The 27,429-nt window shown below is 49.4% G+C and overlaps 1 protein-coding gene across 3 annotated transcripts in view; it reads right to left on the bottom strand.

Annotated features, from left to right (window-relative positions):
- ZFAT (zinc finger and AT-hook domain containing) overlaps positions 1-27,429 on the bottom strand; it is a 158,580-nt gene that overhangs the window by 126,124 nt on the left and 5,027 nt on the right. For all 3 annotated transcript variants that reach the window (XM_070802414.1, XM_019973941.2, XM_070802415.1), the window contains exon 2: positions 14,904-15,080. In XM_070802414.1, the coding sequence (XP_070658515.1) occupies positions 14,904-15,080 (177 nt within the window). The remainder of the gene's footprint in view (positions 1-14,903; positions 15,081-27,429) is intronic.

The raw sequence follows: 27,429 nt of genomic DNA, 5'->3' as shown, positions 1-27,429 counted from the left end.
GTTTTAATTGGCTGTGCTTGGTGGAGATGAGGATCATTTTAGACAGAACAGTGTTATATTTCAGTGGACACTGAATTCTAATTTTGCTAGCTGAGGTCTGTATTTGTGAAAGTTACTGTGTTAGCCGTGCTTTTGCCGTGATGCTGTTTTGTTTAGTCGCTCAGTCGTGTCCGACTCTTTGTGACCCCCTGGACTGTAGTCCCCCAGGCTTCTCTGTCCATGGGACTCCCCAGGCAGAAGTGCTGGAGTGGGCTGACATTTCCTACTCCAGGGGATCTTCCCGACCCAGGGATCGAAGCCACGTCTCCTGCATTGGCAGGCGGATTCTTTACCGCTGAGCCACCTGGGGATGGAGAGAAAATTATCTAGTGAAATTGTCACAGGGTATGACTGCTCACGACGTGTAACACTGCTGCTTCAAGTCTGCTGCTAAAGGCACATGCACAGTGACGGTTGGGTATAAGGATACGACGTAGAGCCTATAAAGAAGTGTCTCCCCAATAACATGCCTCTGAGCCTGCTCGCGACACCTGGTTAGCTTTTCCCCAGCATGAATGACCAGGTGAATATAAAGGAGGCCTAGACCCAGGAGACCTGATCTGAACCAGGGGTGGGAGCTAGCACCCCAGCATCACAGGACAAATATTTTTGATCATCAGTGCTTTCTACTGGAAGATCTACGATCAAAAGGGGAAACAATGGAAAATTTGCATGTACTGAGGCATGAGGAAGTCATTCTGGCGTATATACGGTTTAACTTCGTCTTCACGGACCAGAGCAGCCTGCTTTGTGGCCTTTCAGACACATACTGCACACTCACTTTGGCCACTGAGGAAGGGAAATGCATTTGAAAGCCAAAATGAAGCAGCATAGTTCAGATATCCAAGGTAAAAATTGGTGGCCGTTGTATACGGGGTTTTAGATGTGTTCTTATATTACTTCAGGGTTTTCTGAACTATACTGCAAACTGTGTGCTAAGTCGCTTCAGTCATATTCAACTCTTTGCAACACTATGGACCATAACCCACCAGGCTCCTCTGTCCATGGGGTTCTCCAGTCAAGAATACTAGAGTGGGTAACCACTTCCCCCTCCAAGGGATCTTCCCAACCCAGGGATCAAACCTGCGTCTCTTAGGTCTCCTGTGTTGGCAGGTGGGTTCAAAAGTTACAGGTGGTATTGCCTCAGCTGGGGTCACTGCTTGTGTTGGCTTAATGGTCACACTCTCCCCTGTGCTGTACTTATCGGGTATCTTACATTTCGTCCCTAGTCTGAGGGAGGAAGTCTAAGGACAGAGCAGCATCCCGCCTCCCTGTGAAATGAGTCTAACTGCTGCGTCTCCAGTGAGACACAACCATCCGCCTCCTCTGGGCTCCCATGAAGAGTCGACCAGCTACTGTGCCAACGTGGAGACTATGGCCATGGTGCAGAAAGACCCTCCACCTTCCTGTCCCACGGGCCAGTACGTCAGAAGGACCCCGTTGGTAAGGGTCACCATATGGCTGACCGCCTGTGAGTTCCCCGGGCTGGGCTGTCTGGAGTGAAATGGGATTAACTGTTTTCTGTTTGGAAAGACCTAAGGGGTCACCTCTAACAGCACCCAACACAACACGGGCTGGCAGCCTGTCCTCTGACTGCTGACTCCTGGCGAGGCCACCAGAATGCTTCCATTAAAACTGGGCCTCCCCTCCCCGAGGGGGTGGCTCTGGGGGTGTGAGACAACCAGGGGTGGCTAGACTTTCCCTATAACGGCCAGGGCGTGGCAGCCATTGACCTTGTAAGCACCCGGCTCCAGAATCTGCCCACACCATGACAAAGGGCTGTCCTTAGCATACTAGACGCCTTCCTCTCGACGCCCTGGCTGCAGCTGTCTGCACTGGGTTTGTGGTGTCTGGGTGCAGTGCCCCCAGCATACCTGACCCCAGGAATATCGCAGAAGACGGACTGCCAGGACTGTGAGGGTCGCTCGGGGTGCGGAGTGGGGCAGTGCATGGCCAGGCCTCTCCAGGTGGCTGCTCCCTTGCTCTCTGTCCATCCCCTGCCCAAGAGGGCGGCTTCATCTACGCCCTCCTGATGTGAGTGACCCTCATCTATACCCACCCCAGCTAATGAGAGCTTTTTAGTGGAGCGGTGAGGGGCGTGCCCCTCTACCAGTTTCCGCAGCAACTAATGAGTCCACCGACATCAACTGCCCTACTACTGGACATCTGCCTTCCCCTCAGAAGTGAAGACTGCCCCCAAGTCCTGCCCGCTGTCCACCACACACAGGGACGTGTCGCTCCAGGGCCCTGCTTCAGACGTGTAAACCCCCATCCATTAAACCACCAATGCCTCTATTGCTGACTCTAGGCTCTTTCTTGGATCTGGAAGCTGGGTGAGTACAGGGCTTGCAGGTCTGTGCGGTGCAGCCCAACAAACATGCAAGCGTGCGTACCCAGATCTCACTCTCCAACTTACTAGAGCAGCAGTTCCCAACCTTTTTGGCACAAGGGAGTGGTTTTGCAGAAAACAATTTTTCCACAAACTAGGGTCCAGAGGGGAGAGGGGGAATGGTCTGGGGATGATTCAAGCTCATTACATTTATCATGCACTTTATTTCTATTGCTATTACATCAGCCTCACCTCAGATCATCGGGCATCAGACCCTGAGGTTGGGGACCCTTGAACCAGATGACCTTGAATATGCTGTTTTAACTCCTCTACTCTCTGAAACACATGTTCCTCAATTATAAAATCTGGGCACCAGCAAGGAAATAGAAGACATGACGATACTATAAACCAACAAAACCTAACACATACATATACGACATGCCTACCCATCAAGAACAGGATACAAGTTCTTCTCAAGCGCACAAGGAACATTCTCCAGGTTAGACCACAAGGATTGGCCATAAGTCAATTCTCAATAAGTTTATAAGGACTGAAATTAGAAATACAGAAAAAGACCTCCCTGGTGGTCCAGTGGTTGGGAGTCTGCCTGCCAGTGCAGGGGACACAGGTTTGATCCCTGGTCCGGGAAGATTCTACATGTCGCAGGACAACTAAGCCCATGCACCGGAACTACGGAAGGCCGTGCACCCTAGAGCCTGTGCTCTGCAATAAGAGAAGCCACCACACTGAGAAGCCCGAGTACCGCAGCTAGAGAGCAGCCCCTGCGTGCAGCAGTGAAGACCCAGGGCAGCCCTAAATAAATAAATAAATAAATAATTTTTTAGAAAAAGAAAAAGAAATAAAGAGCAGAACGAAATTTGGGGAATTCAGAAGTAAATGGAAATTAAATGGCACTCCTAAATAAATAATGAGTCAAAAAAGAAATCATAAGGGAAATTAGAAAATTCATTGAGATGGAAAAGCAGAGAAACGCAACAGACCAAAACTAATGAGATGCAGCAAAAGCAGTGCTTAGAGGCCAATTTAAAGCTGTAAATGTTAAATAAAGAAGAAAGGAGATCAGTAGCCTACTCTGCCAACTGAAAAACTAGAAGCAAACTAGATGCAACGCAAGCGGAGAACAGAAATTACAAAGACGGGAGTGAAACAATGAAATAGAATACAGAAATGAAACATATACCCCAAAGACCTAAGTGCTCACTATCATTAATTATCAAGAAAATGCAAATCAGAACCACCATGTGATAGTAGCCCAGACCCACAAGGATGGCTAGCATCAAACACAGGAAAACTAACAAGTGCTGGGGACGCTGCGGAGAAATCGAACCCCTCATATATTATCAGGAACAGACAACAGGAATGGGTCCAGGGCTTCATCTGGTTGGAAAACAGTTTTGCAGTCCTCTTCTCGAAAAGTGAAACACAGAACTAGCCTATTATCCAACAATTTCACTCTGAGGTACAGACTTAAGAAAAATCTGTATCTATACAAATGCTTCTACACAAATACTTCTCCGTCTACACAAATGCTCCTACAAAGTGTTTACAGAAGCATGACTCATGATCGTCAGAAAGAAGAAATAACCCAAGGGTTTGTCAACAAATCAATGAGCTGAAAAAATGTGGCCAATCCATACAATGAAAGGTTATTCAGCCATTTAAAAAAAAAAAAATGAAGTACTGATACAGACTACCACCTGGAAACATGCTCAATGAAAGAAGCCAGGCACAAACGACTACATATGATATGACTCCATTCATATAAAATTATAAAAAAAGCAAAACCAAAGAGAAAAAAAGTTCATTAATGGTTGCCAAGGTATAGAAGAAAGGAAAACTGAGAGTGACTTTTTTTTTGGTAATAGTACCTTTACAGAGATGTAAAATTCATACCATAAAATTTGGTAGGTACCACCTACCATAAAATTCATCCTTAAATTTAAAAGTGTCCAATTCAGTGATTTTTATACATTTGCAGAGTTGTCCAACTACCACCACTGTCTGGCTTTAGAATATTTTCATCATCACCAAAGAAAACCCGTATTTACTAATGGTCATTCTCCATTGGCCCCTACTCCAGCCCCTGGTGGGGCTTCCTAGGTTGCTCAGTGGTAGAGCATATACCCGTCAAAGCAGGAGATATGGGTCTGATCTCTGGGTCAGGAAGATCCCCTGGAGAAGGAAATGGCAAACCATGGGAGCAACTTCTTAATGGGTACAGGGTTTCTTGGGTGGCTGTGATGGTTGCATTACAGTGTAAATATACTAATAACCACTGAATTATATACTTTAAAATGATGATTTTATGTAAACCTTATCTGTGACCTTGTTTATAATGACACAAAGCTGGGGAGAAGATAAATACCATCAGGAAAAAAAAAAGGTTATATAAATTAAGAATTACCCATAGAATGAAATACAGACAATAAAAAGAATTTGGAGACGTGTTGGTAGTGAAGTGGCAGGCTATTCATACAGTGCTGACAGTTGTGTTGCTAAATAACAAGACAACAGAGAGTTTATCTGCTTACATATGCATATAGAAATGTCTAGGAACACACTTAATTGTTAGCAGTGATACTGAAACTGAGCAGGACCTGTGGGGCTTCTGGGCACAAACGTCTTTCTGTCTTCCTCTCTTCTTCATTATAGGAAATGGGCTTCGTTCCATGACCTTCCCTGAGTTCCATCAGGCAGGTTCAGACAGCTATCTGCTAATCAGGGAAGGAAGGAGGTGCACAGAATAGGGAGGAACAGTCAAAAGAAGCGACAGTGCCGCCTTCCTGCAGGCTCCTGGCTCCCATTCAAGGGGTGCACAGCGCCACAGCAGCGTCTCTGAGCTGTTTTGCAGACACTAACATTCCTACCAGGTGAGAGGAGTGAATGGTACGCTGCCCACAAGCACTGCGGACCCCAGGCGGGCTGGAGTCATAAGCGTGATGACATGGACTGCCGGGAGCCGGTGAGGCATTCCACGCGTGACAAAGGTCATGAGGAAGGAGGCTCGGCATACGCAAAGGCAGGATCGAGCCTCAGGAGTCCCCCTGGATATTCTCGAGCATCTACCCCCAAAACCAGAGTCTGCCTACTTTATTGCTTTGTGCTCTCACCTCTGACTTTACTGGGGGCTGTCCCCCACCACCATCTCGCTCTCTCTGTCAAAGAGTTAACTTACAGCTCCAATTAATAAATTTCCTGGGCAATTAGGAGTGTTTAAATCCAAACCCCTCAGATAGCTCTCTAACTCGCCTGACAAGTTTACCCGGACTCCTACAGCTACGCATACGATTGTTTCCAGTCTCCCAGCCTCGAGAGGCACAGGAAGCTTAAGATATTCAAATAGCTTGGAGCCTCTCAGAGAGTTAGAAACTGTCAGAATAAAACTAGTAAAGTATTTCATTGATGAGCCAATGCTTGTTGCCAAGTTTTCACATCCCCTGTATTGTATCCTTGAATGTGTATTAATTAATATAGTTGGTATGTAGAAAAAATAAGTAGTGGCCTTGGTGTTAGCAACTTTAGACCCTTAAGGTAATAAATTCTTTCCTTTGTTGTAAACCCATTACACATCCGCCCTATAGGAATACAATTTTATCTAACATCTTCGGAAGATGGCGCCAAACCTTAAAATAATTACTCTTAGAGAAAATAAGTCTTTGTCAAGAATCATAAAATGTTAATAGGCCTTCTGGCCAGAAGATGATGTAAATCACCTAAACCATTTGTATACAATAAATTTGCAGGAAAGAAACCCTGGTTTTTGATAAGGATCAAAGACTGCTGACTCTGCATCCCCTATTATCTTCTATGTGTAACTTAGGGTATAAAAGCCCCTGTTGAAAATAAAGCTACGGGCCTTGCTTGCCAAAGCTTGGTCTCCCCATGTCATTTTTCTCCTCAATTTCCAGCTGAGTCTCCATCTGGAGCGTGGAGGTCCTCTGTGACCATTTATTTGCCTGGGCTTCTAAAACCCACTCGAGAAGGTGTCTAAGGTGGGGTACCTTCCGCTATTCGAGAGGGCGCCTGCGGCCTCCGTGGTCAGAGCTAACCTGGTATCACAGGTTATATTGATTTCCCGCGTAAACCAAGCTACTCAGCCTCTTTTCTCCACTGAATTTTCCTACTGAGCTATCCTCATTCTATTACTCTTTATATCTTTGATGAATATGTAAATAGTCGCCGACGCCGTCTCCCCTTCGAATACCCTGGATCAGCCGGGGCTGGACCTCGGCAATGGATGCCATCCACCAACCAGTCAAAAGAATGTCCACGAGCTGCTGACGTCCTTTTTGAACCACTGCTACAGAATTCAACACCCCTTTAAGGTCAAGACACTGAATGCTCAGTGCACTAGCCTGCTGTGTCCCCTTTGCCTGGCAATGCAATAAAGCTGCTCTTTCTTACTCCACCCAAAACTCTGTCCCTGAGATTTAGTTCCATGTCGGGGTTCAGAGGCTGGATTCAGTTTTAGTATTTCTAGGATCTCGGAGGGATGGTTAAGGAGATGTACCTTCCTCACTGTATATTGTTTTAACATTTTTCCAGCAAAGTGTTATTACTTCTTTAATTGAAAATAAAAGTATAACGGCGTGATTGCTTTGACAGCTTTACCCACATGGTGGGTTCAGGGCCCAGGAAAAGCCCCGGGGTGTGCCTGCAGGAGTGCAGGGGAGCTTTATGGGAATGGGTTCCTGTGCGGCTCTAAGGAGAAAGGTCTGGGGTCTAGAGAATCTTCACGGCTCTTGGGGGCCTGAAGTACCAGAGGAGGAGGAGGAACGGGCCCCAACGCAGCCCTCACGCCACCCGCGACGCCACAGAGAATGTAAGGAGGCTCGTGCCGGTCAGAAGGGTTTCCAGGTCGGAGAGGTTTGGATGAAGGCTAGCCACTAGAGCTTCCTGAATGAGGGGTGACAGGCGCAACGGAACACACGCTCCGTGAGACAGAGGGGCAGCAAGGCTGCTGGGAGGAAAATAACCAACAACACAGGCGACTGTTTCTTCCCATCAGTGCCGTGTCAGGGCCCGCGCAGGACCTGGGACAGCCCAAGGCCCCTCTCCGATGCGCCCTGCAAGCACAGGACAGGAAAGACTGAGGCGTGGGGGGGCCCGGGGGCTGTAGGAGCCCCGAGGAGGGCCTCCCACCCCACCTGGGCCAGGGCACGCATTCCCAGGAGGAGGGAGGCATTCAGGACAGCCCATAGGGACACCTCTCACAAACACTGGTGAGGAGGGAAGGTGTAAAAGTCAGAACACGTGTACCTTCCAACACTGACATGTATATATCCATGTGCATTCTGCTGCTGCTGCTGCTGCTAAGTTGCTTCAGTCGTGTCTGACTCTGTGCGACCCCATAGACGGCAGCCCACCAGGCTCCCCCGTCCCTGGGATTCTCCAGGCAAGAACACTGGAGTGGGTTGCCATTTCCTTCTCCAATGCATGAAAGTGAAAGGTGAAAGTGAAGTCGCTCAGTCGTCTCCGACTCTTAGGGACCCCATGGACTTCAGCCCACCTGCTTTATTATGACTTATTCCTTTATTGTTTAGAAATGAAATGAAAAATTCAAATATATCTCTTACTCACATTTCATTTCAGGAGGAGGAAAAACCTTTTAATGTGGCTGCACAGCATGTGGGATCTTAGTTCCCCGACCAAAGATTGAACCCGGGTCCCCCATGTTGGGAACAAGGAATCTTAACCACTGGACGGCCAGGGAAGTCCCTAGGAGGAGGAGAACTCTTAATAAGCAAAGTTGAATAAAAATAGAATGAAGAGCTTTCTTAACAGCCTTTCTGAGTTCTTTGCATGTTAATCTGTATGACAACCATCTGCCACAGGAATTTTACAAAAAGAGATTATCTGTTTTTCTGAGTTTATAGACGTTGAGGCAGGGACACACACATTTTAAGTTCTTGAGTAAAGCCATGGTTCCATCTGCCCGTGAAGCTACACTCTTTGGGAAGCTGAGGCCCCTCAACCGCTCAGCAGGGAGGTGGCCGTGGTGAAGGCAGGGCTCCTGACGGGTCAGGATGAGGGAGCCTTGCTCACTCCCAGACCTGGGGGCACAGGGCGGGGGGCTGAGCCTAGCCCTGACATCAGGCAGATTTCTTCCCCCCTCCCAGATTTATTGAGGCATCACTGTCAAACAAAAACTGTATATATTTAGGTTGTACAGTGTGGGTTTTTAAGGTGTACGAGATGGTTTAATATTCGTATACACTGTGATGTGCTCACCACATCAAGCCCATGCACACAACTACCACCTTCCAGAGACTGTTCTGTGCATGCGGGCGAGAACAGTTAAGATGTGCTCTCTCAGCAAACCTCAAGTGCACAATTCAGTGCTGTCAGCTAGACCCGCCGCGCTGGCTGTCAGATCCCTAGATCCAACAGGAAAGCTCGTGCACTTTGACCAGCAGCCCCCCATCTCCCCCACCCCCAGGCAACCACTGCGCTGCCGCCTGGTCCATGGATGTGGCTGCTGTCGACTCCACGGATAAGTGAGGTCGTACAGGATCTGTCCGTGCCTGGCTTGTTTCACTTAGCACGCCGTCCCCCACTTTCATCCACACAGCAAATGGCAAGGCGTCCTTTCCCACAGCTGCATAATCGTCCCGACTGCGTGTGCACGGCCACGCGTGCATCTTATTTCCTGCATCCGGTCATCTGCCGATGAACACTGAGGCTGTTTTCGTACCTCGCCTACTGTGAACACAGGGGTCTCTCCTTATCCACAGGGGACACTTTCCAAGAGCCCCAGTGGGAGCCGGAAACCACAAACTGTGGTTTGAACCCTGTAAGTACCCTGTAAGTAGTGAACCCTGTAAGTACTATGTTTCCGCCTATACATACATATCAAAGAAACAGTTAAATTTATCAGACAGTGAGAGACTAATAATAACTAATAATAAAATTCCTTCCTGAGGCCCCCACCCACCCACATGACATCATCTTGAGGGTGATGAGCAATTATAATAATATAATAAATGTAAATGTAGTCTCTCTCAAAACATCTTCAGGTCAGTTCAGTTCAGTTCAGTCGCTCACTCGTGTCCAACTCCTTGCGATCCCATGAATCGCAGCACATCAGGCCTCCCTGTCCATCACCAACTCCCGGAGTTCACTCAGACTCACGTCCATCGAGTCAGTGATGCCATCCAGCCATCTCATCCTCTGTTGTCCCCTTCTCCTCCTGCCCCCAATCCCTCCCAGCATCAGAGTCTTTTCCAATGAGTCAACTCTTCGCATGAGGTGGCCAAAGTACTGGAGTTTCAGCTTTAGCATCAGTCCTTCCAAAGAAATCCCAGGGCTGATCTTCAGAATGGACTGGTTGGATCTCCTTGCAGTCCAAGGGACTCTCAAGAGTCTTCTCCAACACCACAGTTTAAAAGCATCAATTCTTCGGTGCTCAGCCTTCTTCACAGTCCAACTCTCACATCCATACATGACCACAGGAAAAACCATAGCCTTGACTAGACAGACCTTTGTTGGCAAAGTAATGTCTCTGCTTTTCAATATGTTATCTAGGTTGGTCATAACTTTCCTTCCAAGGAGTAAGCGTCTTCTAATTTCATGGCTGCAGTCACCATCTGTAGTGATTTTGGAAAGCAAAAAAATAAAGTCTGCCACTGTTTCCACTGTTTCCCCATCTATTTCCCATGAAGTGATGGGACTGGATGCCATGATCTTCATTTTCTGAATGCTGAGCTTTAAGCCAACTTTTTCACTCTCCACTTTCACTTTCATCAAGAGGCTTTTGAGTTCCTCTTCACTTTCTGCCATAATGGTGGTGTCATCTGCATATCTGAGCTTATTGATATTTCTCCCGGCAATCCTGATTCCAGCTTGTGCTTCTTCCAGTCCAGCATTTCTCATGATGTACTCTGCATATAAGTTAAATAAGCAGGGTGACAATATACAGCCTTGGCATACTCCATTTCCTATTTGGAAAAAGTTCTAACTGTTGCTTCCTGACCTGCATACAGATTTCTCAAGAGGCAGGTCAGGTGCTCTGGTATTCCCATCTCTTTCAGAATGTTCCACAGTTTATTGTGATCCACATAGTCAAAGGTTTTGGCATAGTCAATAAAGCAGAAATAGATGTTTTTCTGGAACTCTCTTGCTTTTTCCATGATCCAGCGGATGTTGGCAATTTAATCTCTGGTTCCTCTGCCTTTTCTAAAACCAGCTTGAACATCTGGAAGTTCACGGTTCACGTATTGCTGAAGCCTGGCTTGGAGAATTTTCAGCATTACTTTACTAGCATGTAAGATGAGTGCAATTGTGTGGTAGTTTGAGCATTCTTTGGCATTGCCTTTCTTTGGGATTGGAATGAAAACTGACCTTTTCCAGTCCTGTGGCCACTGCTGAGTTTTCCAAATTTGCTGGCATATTGAGTGTAGCACTTTCACAGCTTCATCTTTCAGGATTTGAAATAGCCCAACTGGAATTCCATCACCTCCACTAGCTTTGTTCGTAGTGATGCTTTCTAAGGCCCACTTGACTTCACATTCCAGGATGTCTGGCTCTAGGTCAGTGATCATACCATCGTGATTATCTGGGTCGTGAAGATCTTTTTTGTACAGTTCTTCTGTGTATTCTTGCCATCTCTTCTTAATATCTTCTGCTTCTGTTAGGTCCATACCATTTCTGTCCTTTATCGAGCCCATCTTTGCATGAAATGTTCCCTTAGTATCTCTAACTTTCTTGAAGAGATCTCTAGTCTTTCCCATTCTGTTGTTTTCCTCTATTTCTTTGCACTGATCGCTGAAGAAGGCTTTCTTATCTCTTCTTGCTATCCTTTGGAACTCTGCATTCAGATGCTTATATCTTTTCTTTTCTCCTTTGCTTTTCGCTTCTCTTCTTTTCACAGCTATTTGTAAGGCCTCCCCAGACAGCCATTTTGCTTTTTTGCATTTCTTTTCCATAGGGATGGTCTTGATCCCTGTCTCCTGTACAATGTCACAAACCTCATTCCATAGTTCATCAGGCACTCTATCTATCAGATCTAGGCCCTGAAATCTATTTCTCACTTCCACTGTTTAATCACAAGGAATTTTATTTAGGTCATACCTGAATGGTCTAGTGGTTTTCCCTACTTTCTTCAATTTAAGTCTGAATTTGGTAATAAGGAGTTCATGATCTGAGCCACAGTTAGCTCCCGGTCTTGTTTTTGCTGACTGTATAGAGCTTCTCCATCTTTGGCTGCAAAGAACTTAATCAATCTGATTTTGGTGTTGACCATCTGGTGATGTCCATGTGTAGAGTATTCTCTTGTGTTGTTGGAAGAGGGTGTTTGCTATGATCAATGCATTTTCTTGGCAAAACTCTATTAGTCTTTGCCCTACTTTATTCCGTATTCCAAGGCCAAATTTGCCTGTTACTCCAGGTGTTTCTTGACCTCCTACTTTTGCATTCCAGTCCCCTATAATGAAAAGGACATCTTTTTTGGATGTTAGTTCTAAAAGGTCTTGTAGGTCTTCATAGAACCATTCAACTTCAGCTTCTTCAGTGTTACTGGTTGGGGCATAGACTTGGATTACTGTGATATTGAATAGTTTGCCTTGGAAACGAACAGAGATCATTCTGTCGTTTTTGAGATTGCATCCAAGTACTGTATTAAGGGCTCTTTTGTTGACCATGATGGCTACTTCATTTCTTCTGAGGGATTCCTGCCCGCAGTAGTAGATATAATGGTCATCTGAGTTAAATTCACCCATTCCAGTCCATTTGAGCTCGCTGATTCCTAGAATGTCAACATTCACTCTTGCCATCATCTTACTATATTCACCCTTCCTTTTTTTTCCTTTTTGGCTACACCGCCTGGCTTGCAGGATACACGATCTTAGTTCCCCAGCCAGGGATTGGACCTGCGCCCCCAACAGTGGAAGCATGGTGTCTTAACCACTGGACTGCCTTAGGAGTCCCACTTCACCCTTCTTCTTATGATGTGAGATGAGAAATGCCTAAGTGAATGGTGTAGGCACTGTGATGGAGTGAGGCTGCTATAACCTTCTGACCATGTGTCAGAGGGAGGGTCACCTGCTCCAGGTGATCCTGGGTGGATGTCAGGATCAGATGATGTCATGTCGGTAGGTGGGGCCTCATGATGATGCCATTGTCAGTGGGTGGGGACCTCAGGATGATGTCACGTTGGTGGGTGGGACCCTCAAATGGTGTCATGTCAGTGGGTGGGGACCTCTAGATGATCTCATGTCAGTGGGTGGGGCCTCAGGATGATGTCATGTCAGTGGGTGGGGACCTCAGGATGATGTCATGTCAGTGGGTGGGGACCTCAGGATGATGTCATGTCAGTGGGTGGGGACCTCAGGATGATGTCATGTCAGCGGGTGAGGGCCTCAGGAAGGAAAGAGCCCATCACGCTACTCAGAAGAGCGTGCAATTTAAAACTGATGTGATTTTTATTTCTGGAATTTTCCCATTTACGATTTCTAGACTACGGTTGACCAAGAGTAAGAGAAAGCATGGGAAGTGAAACCAAAGATAAGCGGAGATTTAACACTGCAGTGGGCATGGGACGGGGCTATCTCTTTAAGATCCTGACTTTGTTTCCTTTGAACACAGGCCCAGCAGTGGGATCGCCGGATCACGTGGTGGTGCAATTTTTAGTTGTTTAAGGACCTGCCCTACTGCCTTCCACAATGACTGCGCCTATTCACATTCCCACCAATAGGGCAGGAGGAGTCCCTGTTCTCCACACCCTCATCGACACTTGTTACCTCTTTTCATTTTCATGACAGCCATTCTCACAACTGGGAGGTGGGCGACAGCTCACAGTGGTGTTGACCTGCATTTCCCCAGTGATTAGTGATGTTGAGCACTTTTTTACATACCTGATGGCCATTAGGTCTACTCGGATTGTCTGCCCATCCTTTCATCAGGTCAAGGGGCAGATGCTCAGTGTCTGACACAGACCTTCCCCCACCCCCATGCTCTTCCTCCCCAAAGCAATCATGTGTAACCTGCCCCCTCACTCCAGCTTCCTCTGGCGGGTAGAGGTCAGCCCTGTCTCCCGGGCTGGCGGGAGGGGAGGAGGAACGCCCCGGACACACCACCCAGATCAGTGACGGCGACGCAGACACCTCCTGGCCCTCCTCACTTGCCATTAGGAGTTTCAGACGCTGGCTTCTCTCAGTTTCTCCTCATGCCACTAAGAGTTAAATAGAACTTCTCCTAACTTCCCGACAACTCAATCCTCTGTCAGGCAAGCTTCTCTGAGCACCCTGGGAATGGCCAGAGGGACTCATTAACCAAAACACTTTGTGTCTAGAGTCTCTCCTTGTTAACGGTGTCAGACGGATGATCAATAAACCAGCCCGTTCCGAGATGCCAGCCTGAATATTCCCAGGAAAGAGCAATTGGATTATTACTGTAACTAACGAATCCTGCGATGAGAAGTCTACTGCCACAGACTGAGCTTAGGCACAGGGGACTGGCCATCCTCTCTCATCACGGAAAAAGAGTTTTATGGGGGCTTTTTCTGACTCTGGCCTGCAGCTGTTCCTCCCATACTATACATTTTGTCTGCAGGGACCTAATTACAGTGCCTGGACGGTTCTTCCAATCCAGCCACCTGCTGCCTCTGATGCCATTCAGTGGGAGGTGTCTGGACACTGCAAACCAGTGTATTTCACGTCCGACACGGACTGTGAACCTGAAGGATTCTGCGACGGGAATCCTTGCTCCAGGTACACATGGGCCATCCACATGTTTCTAAGATTATCTATACTTATTCACTCATGACGTATGTTATCGTGATGGTTCCCTTTTGTCCTCCCTGTACCAGGCATCACCCGTGGTGCTATGCCCTATCTCTGACCTCATCCTCACAGCCCCCCCTTGAAACAGGCTGATCTGTTTTAATTTTTCAGGTGAGCAGGGTGAGGCTCAGAGAAAACATCACCTGCTTCAGGTAATACAGGAGCTGGTGCTGGAACTGGGTTAAACCCACACTTCTCTGACAACAAGCTTGTGCTTTTTGCCCTGTTGGGATGGTGTTGACTCCTTTCATTCAGTCATTCATTCATCCCTCCATATACCGACCAGACACTGGAGAAGCACCCATAAACACTGGGTACAGGGAATTCAGAGACACAATCCTATTTGAGAAGATCTACAAATGGAAATTATTGTGGCTTCTGGTTGGAAACTTGGATTCCTCTGAGGCCCTACACCTGCCAGACAGAAACAGCATCAAAGCTGTTGTTCTTGTTCCTGTTGTCACTCCAGCGTGCACAACTCTTTTGCGACCCCATGGACGGTAGCCCGCCAGGCTCCTCTGTCCATGGCATTGTCCAGGCAAGACTACTGGAGTGGGTTGCCATTTCCTTCTCCAGGGGATCTTCCCGACCCAGGGATCAAACCCTCATCTCCTGCATTGGCAGGCGGGTTCTTTATCACTAGTCCACCAGAGAAGCCCTAGAAGCAAAGTATTTGAAAGCAAATGAGCAGCACTGCCACCTACAGGCACCCTCGCCCAGCACCCCAGCCCCCTTACCATCTCCGGGTTTGCCTGGGTTGGTGGGCTCAGGGGTACTCAGAGGCCTGAGGGGAATGATGATTTCATCCGCATTAACCCCTTCCTCTGCGTGCTTCTCAGAAACGTGGGAGAGGAGTTCCGACTGACTTGGTGAGAAAAGGTTACAACATTTACACATGAAGATGGCTGGGTTTTCTGTAAGGAAAAGAAACAAAAGCAAAATATGTCATTTCATCTTCACAAAAAACAGTGGTTGCGTCCAACTGCCAAAGAAAAAATACTGAAGGCTGCTCATCTGAGCGATGGCCAGCCTCCCACAGGCTGCGTCTGGCCAGGCAGCTCACTGCTTGCTTTATGCAGCCCCGGCTGCCAGAAAATTCTTTCTTTGGAATTTCACGAGGCAGTGGGCTGGCACGGTGCTGCCACAGTGAGGGTGGTGCCCAGGAGGCGCCTGGGTCCCAGAAACCAAGTCCCTCTCTTGCCTTCAAAGAAAGGGCTTTTCCACCAATAAGCAGGCAGGGTAATGACCTACGAGAATTCTTCACCAAATAACACACGAAATGGAAATTTAACAAAGCAGAACATTGCTTCATCAATGAAAGTCTCTCGTGAATACCACCAATCGATATTTTATTTTTTCCAAGAAATGCTTCGTTCCTAAGGAACCCGAAATGCTTCCAAAACAAGAAGAGATTTCAGTGATAGATGCCTTTCGTCATAAGAGGCCATGTCATTTTCACTGAGTGTCTTGCTGACCCCACAATGACCCCTACGATTTAGGCAAAGGGGGTTGTCATCCCTATTCCACAGCTGAGGACACTGAGGCTGTGAGAAGAAGCAACCTGCCCAGGTCAAAGCCTGGACTCTGCCGCCTGCTGACATGAACTCTGGCTGCAGACCGTGAGCTGAGCTGCCTCCAAGTTAAAGCTAAAACACTTTTCCCTGTAGTCAACCGAGTCTGAAGTGAAAATCACTCCAGAGAGGAACATAATCCCCAAACCACATACCAAGTGCTTTCTTGGTCATTTCAGCGTCTGTGGAGCAGTGGCCACGGGGTGGCCCCCACGTCAGGCATCCGGGACTCAGATGAACTGGGCGTGGGGTCCTCCACAGATGAGCCACCAGCCCACTGGGGAGACAGACCCGCCCAGAACAACCGCATCGTAGAGTTTTCACTGCAACTATTACCCAAGTAGCCTGGACTTACTCTTGATTCCTGCTATGCTTTCAGGAGAAAAGGGAATTCTAAGACAGGTAACAGCAGCACTTTGGGGGACCACAGGGCTCCTGTGAGGGCCCCTTAGTCCCCAGGCACACCAAGCACTGTCTGGAGACCACACAGATAAGACTACTTGTACATCTGCACGTGACCAAGCGATGGCACCGCCTGTTAACTAACCCACTGCCCAGGATCCCCCACAGCCCGAAGGCCTGGGCGGCCTGGGATGCCTCCTGGCCATGGCCATCTGTGTCATTCGGCACACTTCCCAAATGCCCACCATGGGTCCAGTGCTGGGTCTGGAGTCCCCAGGATGCTGGCAGAGACAAGGATACCCGACCCAGGACGACTGTCACAGAGGAAAGGCTGCAGCATGGAATGGAGACAGAGGTGGGGAGGCAGCCCACACCTGCGCTGAGGCCAGGGAAGCCGCGGCGTCGGGAGGCCGGCCTGGCACCCCCCTGCAGGACCCGGGCCCTGAATGCTGACAGAGACACGCCTGCCACCAACCAAGGGGCCAAGAGCCCCGAAGACGCTCGCTCATGACTTCTGAGCAGTGGTCCTACTTCTTGATATCTGGCTTCATAATCGTCCAAAATGCAAACAAGGACTTTGCGCAGAGATGCTCAACACAGAGGTCATTCAGGATGACAAGTCCCAGAAACCATCTGCGTGCTCCACAGCGGGCATGCCAGGACACGTCCCCCAGAGCAGTCCCACAAGCCGCTGAGAACCAAAGGGGGAAGAATCCTGGATGACACAGAAAATGCTCAGGATGAACGTTCACTTCTACAGAGTGGGACGCACCACAGCTCGACAGGTGCGTGACTTTGTTCGTAAGGGAGAGACAGATTTATGGGTGATGGATGGAAGAACAGATGGCCAGGCAGAAAGGATCCTGCCTGCTGGACTCTTTTCTTATAGTCACTTCTGGATTTCCTACAATGAGTCTATGTGTGCGTTCTCAGTCATGTCCAGCTGTTTGCGATCCCCATGGACTACAGCCCACCAGGCTCCTCTGTCCGTGGGATTCTCCAGGCAAGAATACTGGAGTGGGTTGCCATTTCCTCCTCCAGGGGATCTTCCCGACCCAGAGACAGAACCCAAGTCTCTTGAATCTCCTGTTTACATGAGTTTAAAAATCAGGAAGGTTGAGAAGTGAGGTGACAGGTACACACAGCATTCAGGTTGTGGCAACAAGTGATGAGCGCTGAGTGGCTCAGGCAGGGCAGCCTCCTGTCCAAGGCTGCCTCCTCCAGCCTGCCCGGGGTAGCTGTTCAAGGGACGTCTGAGCCGAGACGCTGCTGTAAACAGCAGACACGCTGGGCAGAGGGAAGGCAGAGATCCTGGGCTAAAGTGCTAGGAAGGCTTCCCAGAGGAGGCACTGAAAGGATCTTGAAAGCGGACCTGGGAAGGGCCCTCGGGTGCCCAAGGGCTCCAGACTGGCTCCAGGACCCGCCCACAACATGACCTCGCGTGCTCCCTGAGCTCTCAGCTACAGTTGCAGGCCTGGGGCTCAGAAAGGCTGGCCTCAGGGGGCACCCAGCTTGACCTAGAGAAGGCGATGGCACCCCACTCCAGCACTCTTGCCTGGAAAATCCATGGACGGAGGAGCCTGGTAGGTTTCAGTCCATGGGGTCGCAAAGAGTCAGACACGACTGAGAGACTCCACTTTCACTTTTCACTTTCATGCATTGGAGAAGAAAATGGCAACCCACTCCAGTGTTCTTGCCTAGAGAATCCCAGGGACGGAGGAGCCTGGTGGGCTGCCATCTATGGGGTCGTACAGAGTCGGACACGACTGAAGCAACTTAGCAGCAGCAGCAGCAGCAGCAGCAGCCCCAAGCTCTACAATGTACCACATGGCCTCCCGGGGTCAGCACTGATGGGAAGACAGTGACACAACAGGGTCACCACTGATGAGAACACGGCTACACAACAGGGTCAGCACTGATGGGAGCACAGCTACACAACAGTCGGCGGGACCACACGGCCTCCCGGGTCAGCACTGATGGGAGCACGGCTACACAACAGCCGGCCGGACCACACGGCCCCCAGAGCCGTGCAGGTGGATGAGCTCGTCTCTGCTGTCATGAGTGCCGCCCCATCCGCGGTGTCCCCGCTGGAATGGCGTCTGTAACATGCCCCAGGCCTCTGACTCGGAAGGAGGCCGTGCACCCTGCAGGGACATGCTCAAACCACAGCGCAGACAAGACGCGGAAACACGGGGAATGGGCACGTCGGGCTGCGGCCCCAGGACATGAAGAACTGTTCATCTACCCAAATAACAACAAAGCTGCTCTTCTCATTTTTTCATAGTAGACGCATAGAGGGAAAAAAAAAGGTCTTATACCCTGAAATACAAGCATAATTATGTTGTCATCTAATTCTGATGAAGATGCTATAATTTGGCTGCATTTTTAGGTTCAATTACTGTGCACTCATCCTTATCAAAAGGACTCAGGAGGGGAAACGGCCTGTTCAGCACAAGGAAAGTCACAGAAGTCTGGAGCTTGAGCACTCAATTTCTGTGATTTTTTTTGCCAGTTTGTAACCAGCTACTCTGTACTGTTAAAATGGAAAATCTTAAAATAACCACATCAACAAGTCCTCATTTCTGAACCCTGATTTGCAAACACTCCCAGCCAGGAAGAGCTGGGTCCTGCCTGTGACCTCTGAACTTGCTCACCCTGCCTGGGGCACCAGAGACAAGTAAGCGAGTGCCTCTGTCCACTCCTCCCAGAGGAAGGCCACGACCTGGACGGGCCTGCAGTCCAGGGAGGGTGGCTGGGACCCTGGGGAGCGCCCCTGGGCGCTGATGGGTCACAGGTGTGGGCTGGCTGGGCCCCCCGCCCCTGCCTTTGCAATCAGGCAGCCCCTTTGGAATCAGGCGGCTGGAGCTGGCTTGCTCCTGAGGAACCCCTCCCCACATCTCGGGCCCCCGAGGAAACCAGCGAAGGTTAGTCCAGCCTTGAGCTGAAGTTTCGGGCTCCGGCCAGCTCCCAGCACATCCAGCCCAGCCCACGGTCAAGGAGAATTTTGCTGTTGTCCTATGTAAGGGCATCTCCTGTTGGGATGGGAAGAGCAGAGCAGGATGCAGGTGTTCCAGGTCTCCCGGCCCTCGGCGCCCCCGTTTAAAATCACTGTTATTAATTATTACAGGAGCCACAGGGCGAAGCTGTCGAACAGTCGGATAACACAGAAGCGTGCGGGGTAGAGACAACAGCTGACCAGCCCCTGGGAAGGATAGCATCCCGGAGCACGGAGCTTCTGCTGTGAGTCTGGGAGGGAAAGAGGCAGGGGCACCCCACTTACACGTCCCCAAAGTCCCCCCAGGGCTCCCAGCACCCTGAGGCCTCTTCCCTCCCTCCACCCCCCAGTGCTGGGCTCCCCACAGAGAAGTGAGAGGGGACATCGCGTGTCACAGACAGGGACCCTGAGCATAAACTCAAAGGATGTTGTCTAACAGAAGCGGCATTAGCAGCGGCCCCACATCTGAGAGGTCTTTGCGTCCCACAGGGCTGGAGTGAGGCAGCTCCCGGGGGGCAGCAGGGCTCAGTCCAGGCCCCTGCCCACCTCCGGGAGGAGAAGGGGATCGGCCCCAGGACCCCCCACACCACCCCCCACACCACCTGCCGCCGGAGCCCCGCCAGACCCAACATTAGCCATCCTCCTCTCAGCCTGGCTGCCGCTAGGAACACAGTAGGTGCTCGATAAATGTCAGGTGAGCTGATGACTACAAATAGCCCAGATATTTATTGATGACCATAAGGAGACAGAATGCTCATTACCAGACTATGAGATTTCTCTATTTAAAAACTATAGTGTAAAAACAAAGCTCTCTTCCTTCCTCTCCTCGATTAGTATGCCATCCTCTGCTTTTTAACCGTCTTTTACTTGGATTGATCAACTTTAAATAGAGTTCAACAGACTAAGCTAAGATCCTATTAAACTGCCGACCTCATGAAAAAAGTCGGATGGCAGATTCCTTTGGAGTTAGGTTTTGTCTTCCTGTTGTTCACTTGCCCTTAAGTTATTAAACTCTTACAGGCTGGCAGCATCCCAACAGGAGTGGAAACACTTTAGTAACACACAGCCAGACTGCTGTTACACCCAAGGCGGGAGTAAACCCTCACACTGTGCAGCTTACTGCAATCGAAAATACTCTTTCCCTTTATCTTCAGGAAAGGGGGCCCGGGCTTGATCAAAATACTTTCCTTCCATTTAGTCTGTTTCGCACAACTTTTAACGAGCTGTGGATATGCTTAATATAACATCATCATCACCATCGCACTTTCTGAGAACTCGCTGTAACCAAAATAAAGGAATTCAAAGAGGAAGCAGGAGAAGAGTCGGAAGTTTAAATCAATCACACCCCCACCATGAGCTGGCAGCACGCAAGGCTCAGGCCAGGCGTGTCTGATCTGCACGACACTCCCGTGAAATGGGTTTCATTATCCTATTTCCTCAAATCTTAGACAGCATCTATCTTCAGATGCATGGATACTTTACAATATGACTAAAAGAAGATTAAAATGCTACCAAATAAATTAAGGCATGCAGGAGTCTTATCACATCAACTGTAAGACACCTCCAGATGTTAGAGATGTTAAAATGTGAGTCTTTCAATAGTGAAACACAGAGACATTCCCAGGTTCTGATGGAGACGCAGCATGGGCTAAGAGCCTGGGAGGCTGGACTCCCAACAACCCCTGCTCTTCCCCTGGAAGGCCCCGTGTCCCTACTTGGCACCCCCAACACACACACTTGCCTAAGGGCCCTGCCTCTGGGCTCACCTCCATGACAGCACTTCAAACTCTGCTTTCAAGGGAAGCGGCAAACCTTCCCTGAGGGCCACATTCCCTGTCACCTCTCACCCTGACGAGCAGGGTGGCTGCCAGCCTGCAAGGCACCTCTGTGAGAAAGGAAAAAGGGCGCCATTTCCTAAAGACATTAGCTCCCCTATCAGAAAGTGGTCATAACATGTTGATTTTGTGAGAACAAGATACTTTACTACCACTTGCAGAAAACTGTCATAATGAATACACGAATCCATGGCGTGAGATGATGCCCTTAGACATGCTGCTCTTGTGCAGTATGCAACCTGCACAGCTGTACACAGCGGCCCTAAGGAGCTGGCCACAAAGGTATTACTCTCCCATGTTACAGATGAAGCAGCTGTAACCTGCCCCGGCAGATCAAGTTCAGGCCTATATGTTTTCAAAACTACTCGGTCCACGTATAAGGAACTTAAAAAAATCAGGTAGAAACACAGGTCGGAACCAGTGGGACCATGTGAAGAACACAAGAAGCCTTGGGCCCCACCCTATACCCAGCTTTGTGGCTACAGAGACATTTCTAACAATTAATCACAACTAAGAGGAGCTACACCAAAAAGGGAACTTTACTCTCTGTGTGTTTATTTTATGCAATTTACAACAGCAACTCCCTTCAGGAAATGAGAATGCCAGATGCAGGGCCACCAACCCACCAGAACACACATTTAATAAACATGCCTCCACACAGCTTGGCAGCAGGTCTGAAGCAGGGAACAGAGAACCACCACATACAGCGGACCCGCTTTCCTTGGCAAAAAAAAGGTTACCAGCACACAGAGTAAACCCGGGCCTTCAGGCCAGAGTGCACATCATACACGCGCCAGCAGCACCCTCTGGTGACCAGTCTGAGCACTACACCCCCATTCCTGGGATGAAGCCACTCCCAAGACGGGGCAGGCAGACCCCTCATGAAAATACAGTGAACATTCCCTGAGTCTTAACTCCACCAGATGCCATCCTTGGTCCGCCACCCACTTCATTTTCACATTAATCCAGTAAGGGAGGGGCGGCTCTCCCCACTTCGAGGGGACTCCGAGGTCACCAACAGCGGTGAGCACACAGTGGGCTGAGAAGCCCAGATCCGGCCGTGAACCCGCCCCGCAGCCCTGCGCCCGGGCACGCGGACCCGGCCTCCTGGGCCTCCACGCCCACACCTGCTGGGCGTCTGCTGGATCGGCAGGGCGCTCCCAGCTCGCTGACCGACCCCTCTGAGGCACCGCTGCAAACAAAGCAGCAGGAAGGGCGCCCACCTGAGTCAGGACCTGGGTCCCCTGCGCCCCGCCTCCATGGTGGCGGAGGAGTCTGCCTAAGTCTGTGAGCCTCTCGAGGCCCCAGTGAGAAGTGGCCTTCGAATGGCTTAGAACGGAACCTGCTCTCTGAGCCTCACCCAGAGGCTAATTTACAGACAGACGGACAGAGCCGCCTGGACGGAACCCAGGGTGTGCCAGCAGCCCCAGCCAGCGCCCGCTGCTCCCACGCCCGGAGGGGCCCAAAAGGCACCTGCCCTCCCGCCTGCCACCTCCACCTCCAAGATACCCGGCCCCCAGCTCTGAGACTCAGTGGGCGGAAGTTCCAATAAATGCATGCCCTCATTTGTGGTATTATTACCATTCAGCTCATGAAATGCTGATGAGCACGCCAACTTCCATAGCCCCACAAAGTTAACATTTCTATTAGATGCAAAGGAGAAAGCCCCTGGGTGTTCCTTTGTTGAAACTGGATTAACGAAATAAAATGAGAAATGCTCAGTATCAGCTATAATTAAGCCTGGGCCAAACAGTGGCATTATAATTTTATGCATACGCATTTCTTCCACGTTGAAACTTGGCATAATTTTTTTTAAAGTTATTTTTAAGCACTCTCAAAGTGAGAGCCCTGGGCAATAGAGTCTACTCATATTTACCATAATCAGAGCTGAAGAGCAGCCCTGGGGCCCTTTCCGTGGGAAAGCACCATAAATAATTTGATGTAAACAGGAACCACATCCCCATCACCCAGTTCTCTAAGTGGCAGCGCTATGCCCGCCCCAGCAGATGTGGGGGAGGCTCCAAGGAGGTGGGAGCCCCCACGGGGACCCCTGACATCACCACTTCCCTTACGCAAGTCACCGAGGTGGCCCCAGAACTCCCAGGCTGACCACCACATCGCCGGGGTCATTTCCACGGGATAAACAAGATGTGCAAAGTGCTCTCCCGTTTTAGCAATGCCCATGGCCGCCGCCACCAGGCCTCTGAGTTTCTGGTCTGGGGGTTTCGTTGTTTTAGTTTATTTGGGTTCCTTTGTGTGTGGTGGGAGGGGCACCATCAGTCTTAACTTTGGAAGGTGATGGGCCGCCTGGCGCTGGCTTCAGCACTGGGCCTTGGGATGGAGGCTTCGGGCTCAGACCCCACCGTGGCTACTTCTGCGTGTCTGGAGGGGCCTCTCCCTTGACGAACCCACACGTCCGTGGCTGGAAACCCACGGAGACCACTGCAGCCGCCCTGCTGACCTCACGAGGACGGTGGGGGCAGGGGTCAATCGCGTGGAGGCAATACTGGGCACAGGGCTGCTCCACGCGACACAGGTGCCCAGGACTGGGACGGGCAGGGAAACGGGCTTGCACACACAGCCACCCGCTAGGGGGCGTGGCTCAGCACACACACCGTTCCCCAACGTGCAGACGGCCGGTGTGAGCGCTTGCCCACGGACACTGCCTCTCGTGCAGAAACACACTCACGTGCGGCTCTGCGAGGGCTGCCATTTAGACCACCAGGGCTCAAGAGGCCCAACGCCCCCGGCCAGGCCGGCGCCGTCCACAGAAACAGGACCACTGGTGTGATTTCAAATTTTTCAAGCAGCCGCATTAAAATGAAACAAGGAAAATTAATTCTAATACTACGCTTTGTTACCCCAGTATATCCAAATATTATTCTTTCCCTTGTAATCCATGAGATTAGAAACGGATGAGAGAGTTCAACATTCTTTTTTTATTGTGGTTGCTGTACTAAATATTCACAATCTGGTGTGTATTTTCCACTTACAAGCACGTGACAGTCTGGACTAGAACACAAATCTAGTCTCACGTTCTCTCCAGGACACCGGCAGCTTTTTCACTGCAGATTAGACAAATGTGGTTTGCAGCGCCCACTCCCTGGCAGCCAGTGGGACGGGAGAGGGCCTCCAGCACCCCAAAATCTTTGGGGACCCACAGACTTAGGAAAATGGAGACAAGGAATTAGGAAGCTTAGACCATGTCGACCAGAACTCCTGTCCACGCTGTTGAGAAACAGGCAGTTACGGATGTGGCAGGGGAAGGAGAGGCGGGATGAACTGACCAAGGAGCACTGATACAGACCCCAGCAGGAGTGGAACCGCCGGCGGGCAGGAGCTGCTGCAGAGCACAGGGAGCTGGACCGGCGCTCTGGGGTGGCCTGGAGCGGCGGCATGGGCATGTACGCTTACGCCTGAGTCACGCTGCTGCACAGCAGAAACCAGCAACATTGTAAAGCAACCAGCCTCCAGTGAAAAAAAAACAAAGAGGCTGAGGACGGGGACATTTCATTTATTATCATCTAGAAGCTGGCTGTCTGCTCTGGGCTCCTGAGGTCATAATCAAAGGAGATAAAATAACAGCCCGACAGGAACTGTGGGAAACACACAAATTCAATGGCGAATCTGAAATACCTGCTCTACTTATCATGAAAGCCTGTGATTGATCTCAGTTAAAAAGCATTTTGAACTCAACAATTAATTCCAGAAGAAAGAACTACCTTCTAATACTCAGATGTGTCTAAAGTCTGTTCAAATTCCAGAGCAGACCTTTAAATTTAAGCAAGAGCCACAAGGAAACGAATTTTCCAAACCCCACCAGCCACCCAGCTCCAGGCCACCAGAATCATCTGGTTCCTTCTTCCTGGTAACTAACACAGGAAGTAAGCATCAGGTGTACTCTCCACATCCCTGGGTCATTCAGTTTTATACTGGGGAAAAAAGAAATTTTCAACTTAGTCACACAATTCAACATTTAATGAATGCCTAAGATGTACCACATACTATGTATGCTAAGCACATTTTAAAATGAGTAAGATACAAACTCCAGAATCATAAGTAAATAATTCTATTTTGTTCATGAAAACAATTTAAAGTGACTGTGGTTTTGTTTGTGGCCCAAATTCATAGACTCCTGCTTTAGAAGAGATAGAGTCCAGTCTTCCCGCCAGTGCCCTACACTCCCCTTATTAGTTGAGCAGCTACCTCACTGTCTCCTGTCCCATCACTTCATGGCAAAAAGATGGGGACACAATGGAAACAGCGACAGGCTTTATTTTCTTGGGCTCCAAAATCACTGCATATGGTGACTGCAGCCATGAAATTAAAAGACACTTGCTCCTCAGAAGAAAAGCAATGACCAAAAAGCATATTAAAAAGCAGAGACATTACTTTGCAAACAAAGGTCCATCTAGTCAAAGCCATGGTTTTTCCAGTAGTCATGTACGGATGTGAGAGCTGGACAATAAAGAAAGCTGAGCACCAAAGAACTGATGCCTTCAAACTGTGGTGATGGAGAAGACTCTTAAGAGTCCCTTGGACAGCAAGAAGATCCAACCAGTCTATCCTAAAGGAAATCAACCCTGAATGTTCATTGGAAGGACTGATGCCGAAGCTGAAGCTCCAATACTGTGGCCACCTGATGGGAAGAACTGGCTCATTGGAAAAGACCCTGATGCTGGGAAAGATTGAGGGCAGGAGGAGAAGGGGACAACAGAGGATGAGATGGTTGGATGGCATCACCAACTCAATAGACATGAGTTTGAGTAAACTCCAGGAGTTGGTGAAGGATCGGGAAGCCTGGCGTGCTACAGTCCATGGGGTCACAAAGAGTCGGACACGACTGGGCGACTGAACAACTACAACCACTCTGTTTACGAGGCAGGGAACTTTTGAAGTTCAGGCAGCCCGTCCTTCTCCCTGATCCAGCTCCAGCTAGTGCAGCCTCGGGGTGACCCTGGCAAGACCAGTCCCTCCCACTGCATCTGATCAGGCTACCCAGTGGCCCCTGGGTCTCCTCCCCTGTAGGCCCAGCACCCCAGTCGCTCAGTCGTGCCTGACATCTGCATTGGCAGCTGCCACCTGGGTAGACAAAGGTGTCTCCTGAGCTCCTGCAGCAGGGCCTTTCCCACACATGACCCCTAGGCGGCGACAGAGGGCAAAGGAGAACTCCGGCCGTGAGCTAGTTCTGAGCTGCCTGAAATTCTGAAGATGATCACACTAAGTGAGGTAAGTCAGACAGAAAAAGACAAATATCACATGATAGCGATGCAGGCGGGGGCGGGGGGGGGGGGGGGATACACATGAACTTATTTACAAAACAGACTTACACACCTAGAGAACCGCCTTATGGTTACTAAAGGGAAAAGGGAATAAATTGGGAGTTTGGGATTGACATGTACACACCCTATGTTTAAAACAGATAACCAAACAAGGACCTACTGTATAGCACAGGGAACTCTGCTCAGTATTCTGTAATAACCTGAGTGGAAAAAGAAGTTAAAAGAGAATAGACATGTACAACTAAATCACTTTGCTGTATACCTAAAACTAACACAATATTGTAAATCAACAACAGTCCAATATAAAAAAATTTTTTAATCATAAAAGAAATTCTGCAAAGTGGAGAGGGCTGCTTTCTGATCACCAAACTTTAAAAAAAAAAAAAAAAAAAAATTCAGAACCTAGGTTTAGCTTTAACTTCAGTTTCTCAGAGAGACTTTTCTGAAACCCCCTTCAATACAAATTAGGTCTCCGTTACTTTCTCTTGCCCACTCCCCCACCACCCTCCACTTTGAAGCAATTTCCCCAATTTGTAATCATGTATTTGGTGGTGTGTTTGTTTAACCTCTGTCTCCTCTAAAAGATTATAAACTCCAAAACCATCAATATCACTTAATTCACAGTTAAAAGCTTAAAGAGAAAAAAAAAAAGCCTAAAGAGATCAATGAGGCTAACAAACATATTTATTTGTAAACAGAAATGCTGCATTTCCTTTGTCAGAAGGACTAGAACATTTCCAGAATGTTCACCTTAGAATCCCTGAGAAGATCGTTAACCAAGGCTCAGCTCCTGCTTCCTAGAGAAACACCCAAGATCCAGGGCTGGGGGAGAAGGGGCGGCTCAGGGTGGGCCAGCCGCAGGCCAACCCAGACCCCCAAACCCGCAACTTCGCTGGTCCTCTGACTCCTGACCAGTGACGGGAAGTGTGGCCGTGTGGCCCTCCTGGAAATGATGGGCCCTAGCCGTGTGTGCGAGCCTGACTCCTGCCGAGTGACGGGAAGTGTGGCCATGTGGCCCTCCTGGAAATGATGGACCCTGGCCGTGTGTGCAAGCCTGACTCCTGCCCAGTGAGGGGAAGTGTGGCCGTGTGGCCCTCCTGGAAATGATGGACCCTGGCCGTGTGTACGGAGCCTGCGAAGTTTCGTGTCCCTGTGCCAGTTCGGTTCATCACTGCTCT

The sequence above is a fragment of the Bos indicus genome, chromosome 14 (assembly GCF_029378745.1).
Source record: "Bos indicus isolate NIAB-ARS_2022 breed Sahiwal x Tharparkar chromosome 14, NIAB-ARS_B.indTharparkar_mat_pri_1.0, whole genome shotgun sequence".
NCBI classification, from domain to species: domain Eukaryota; kingdom Metazoa; phylum Chordata; class Mammalia; order Artiodactyla; family Bovidae; genus Bos; species Bos indicus.
Note: the sequence above shows the minus strand (reverse complement) of the source record. Positions and strands in the feature narration are given on the sequence as shown.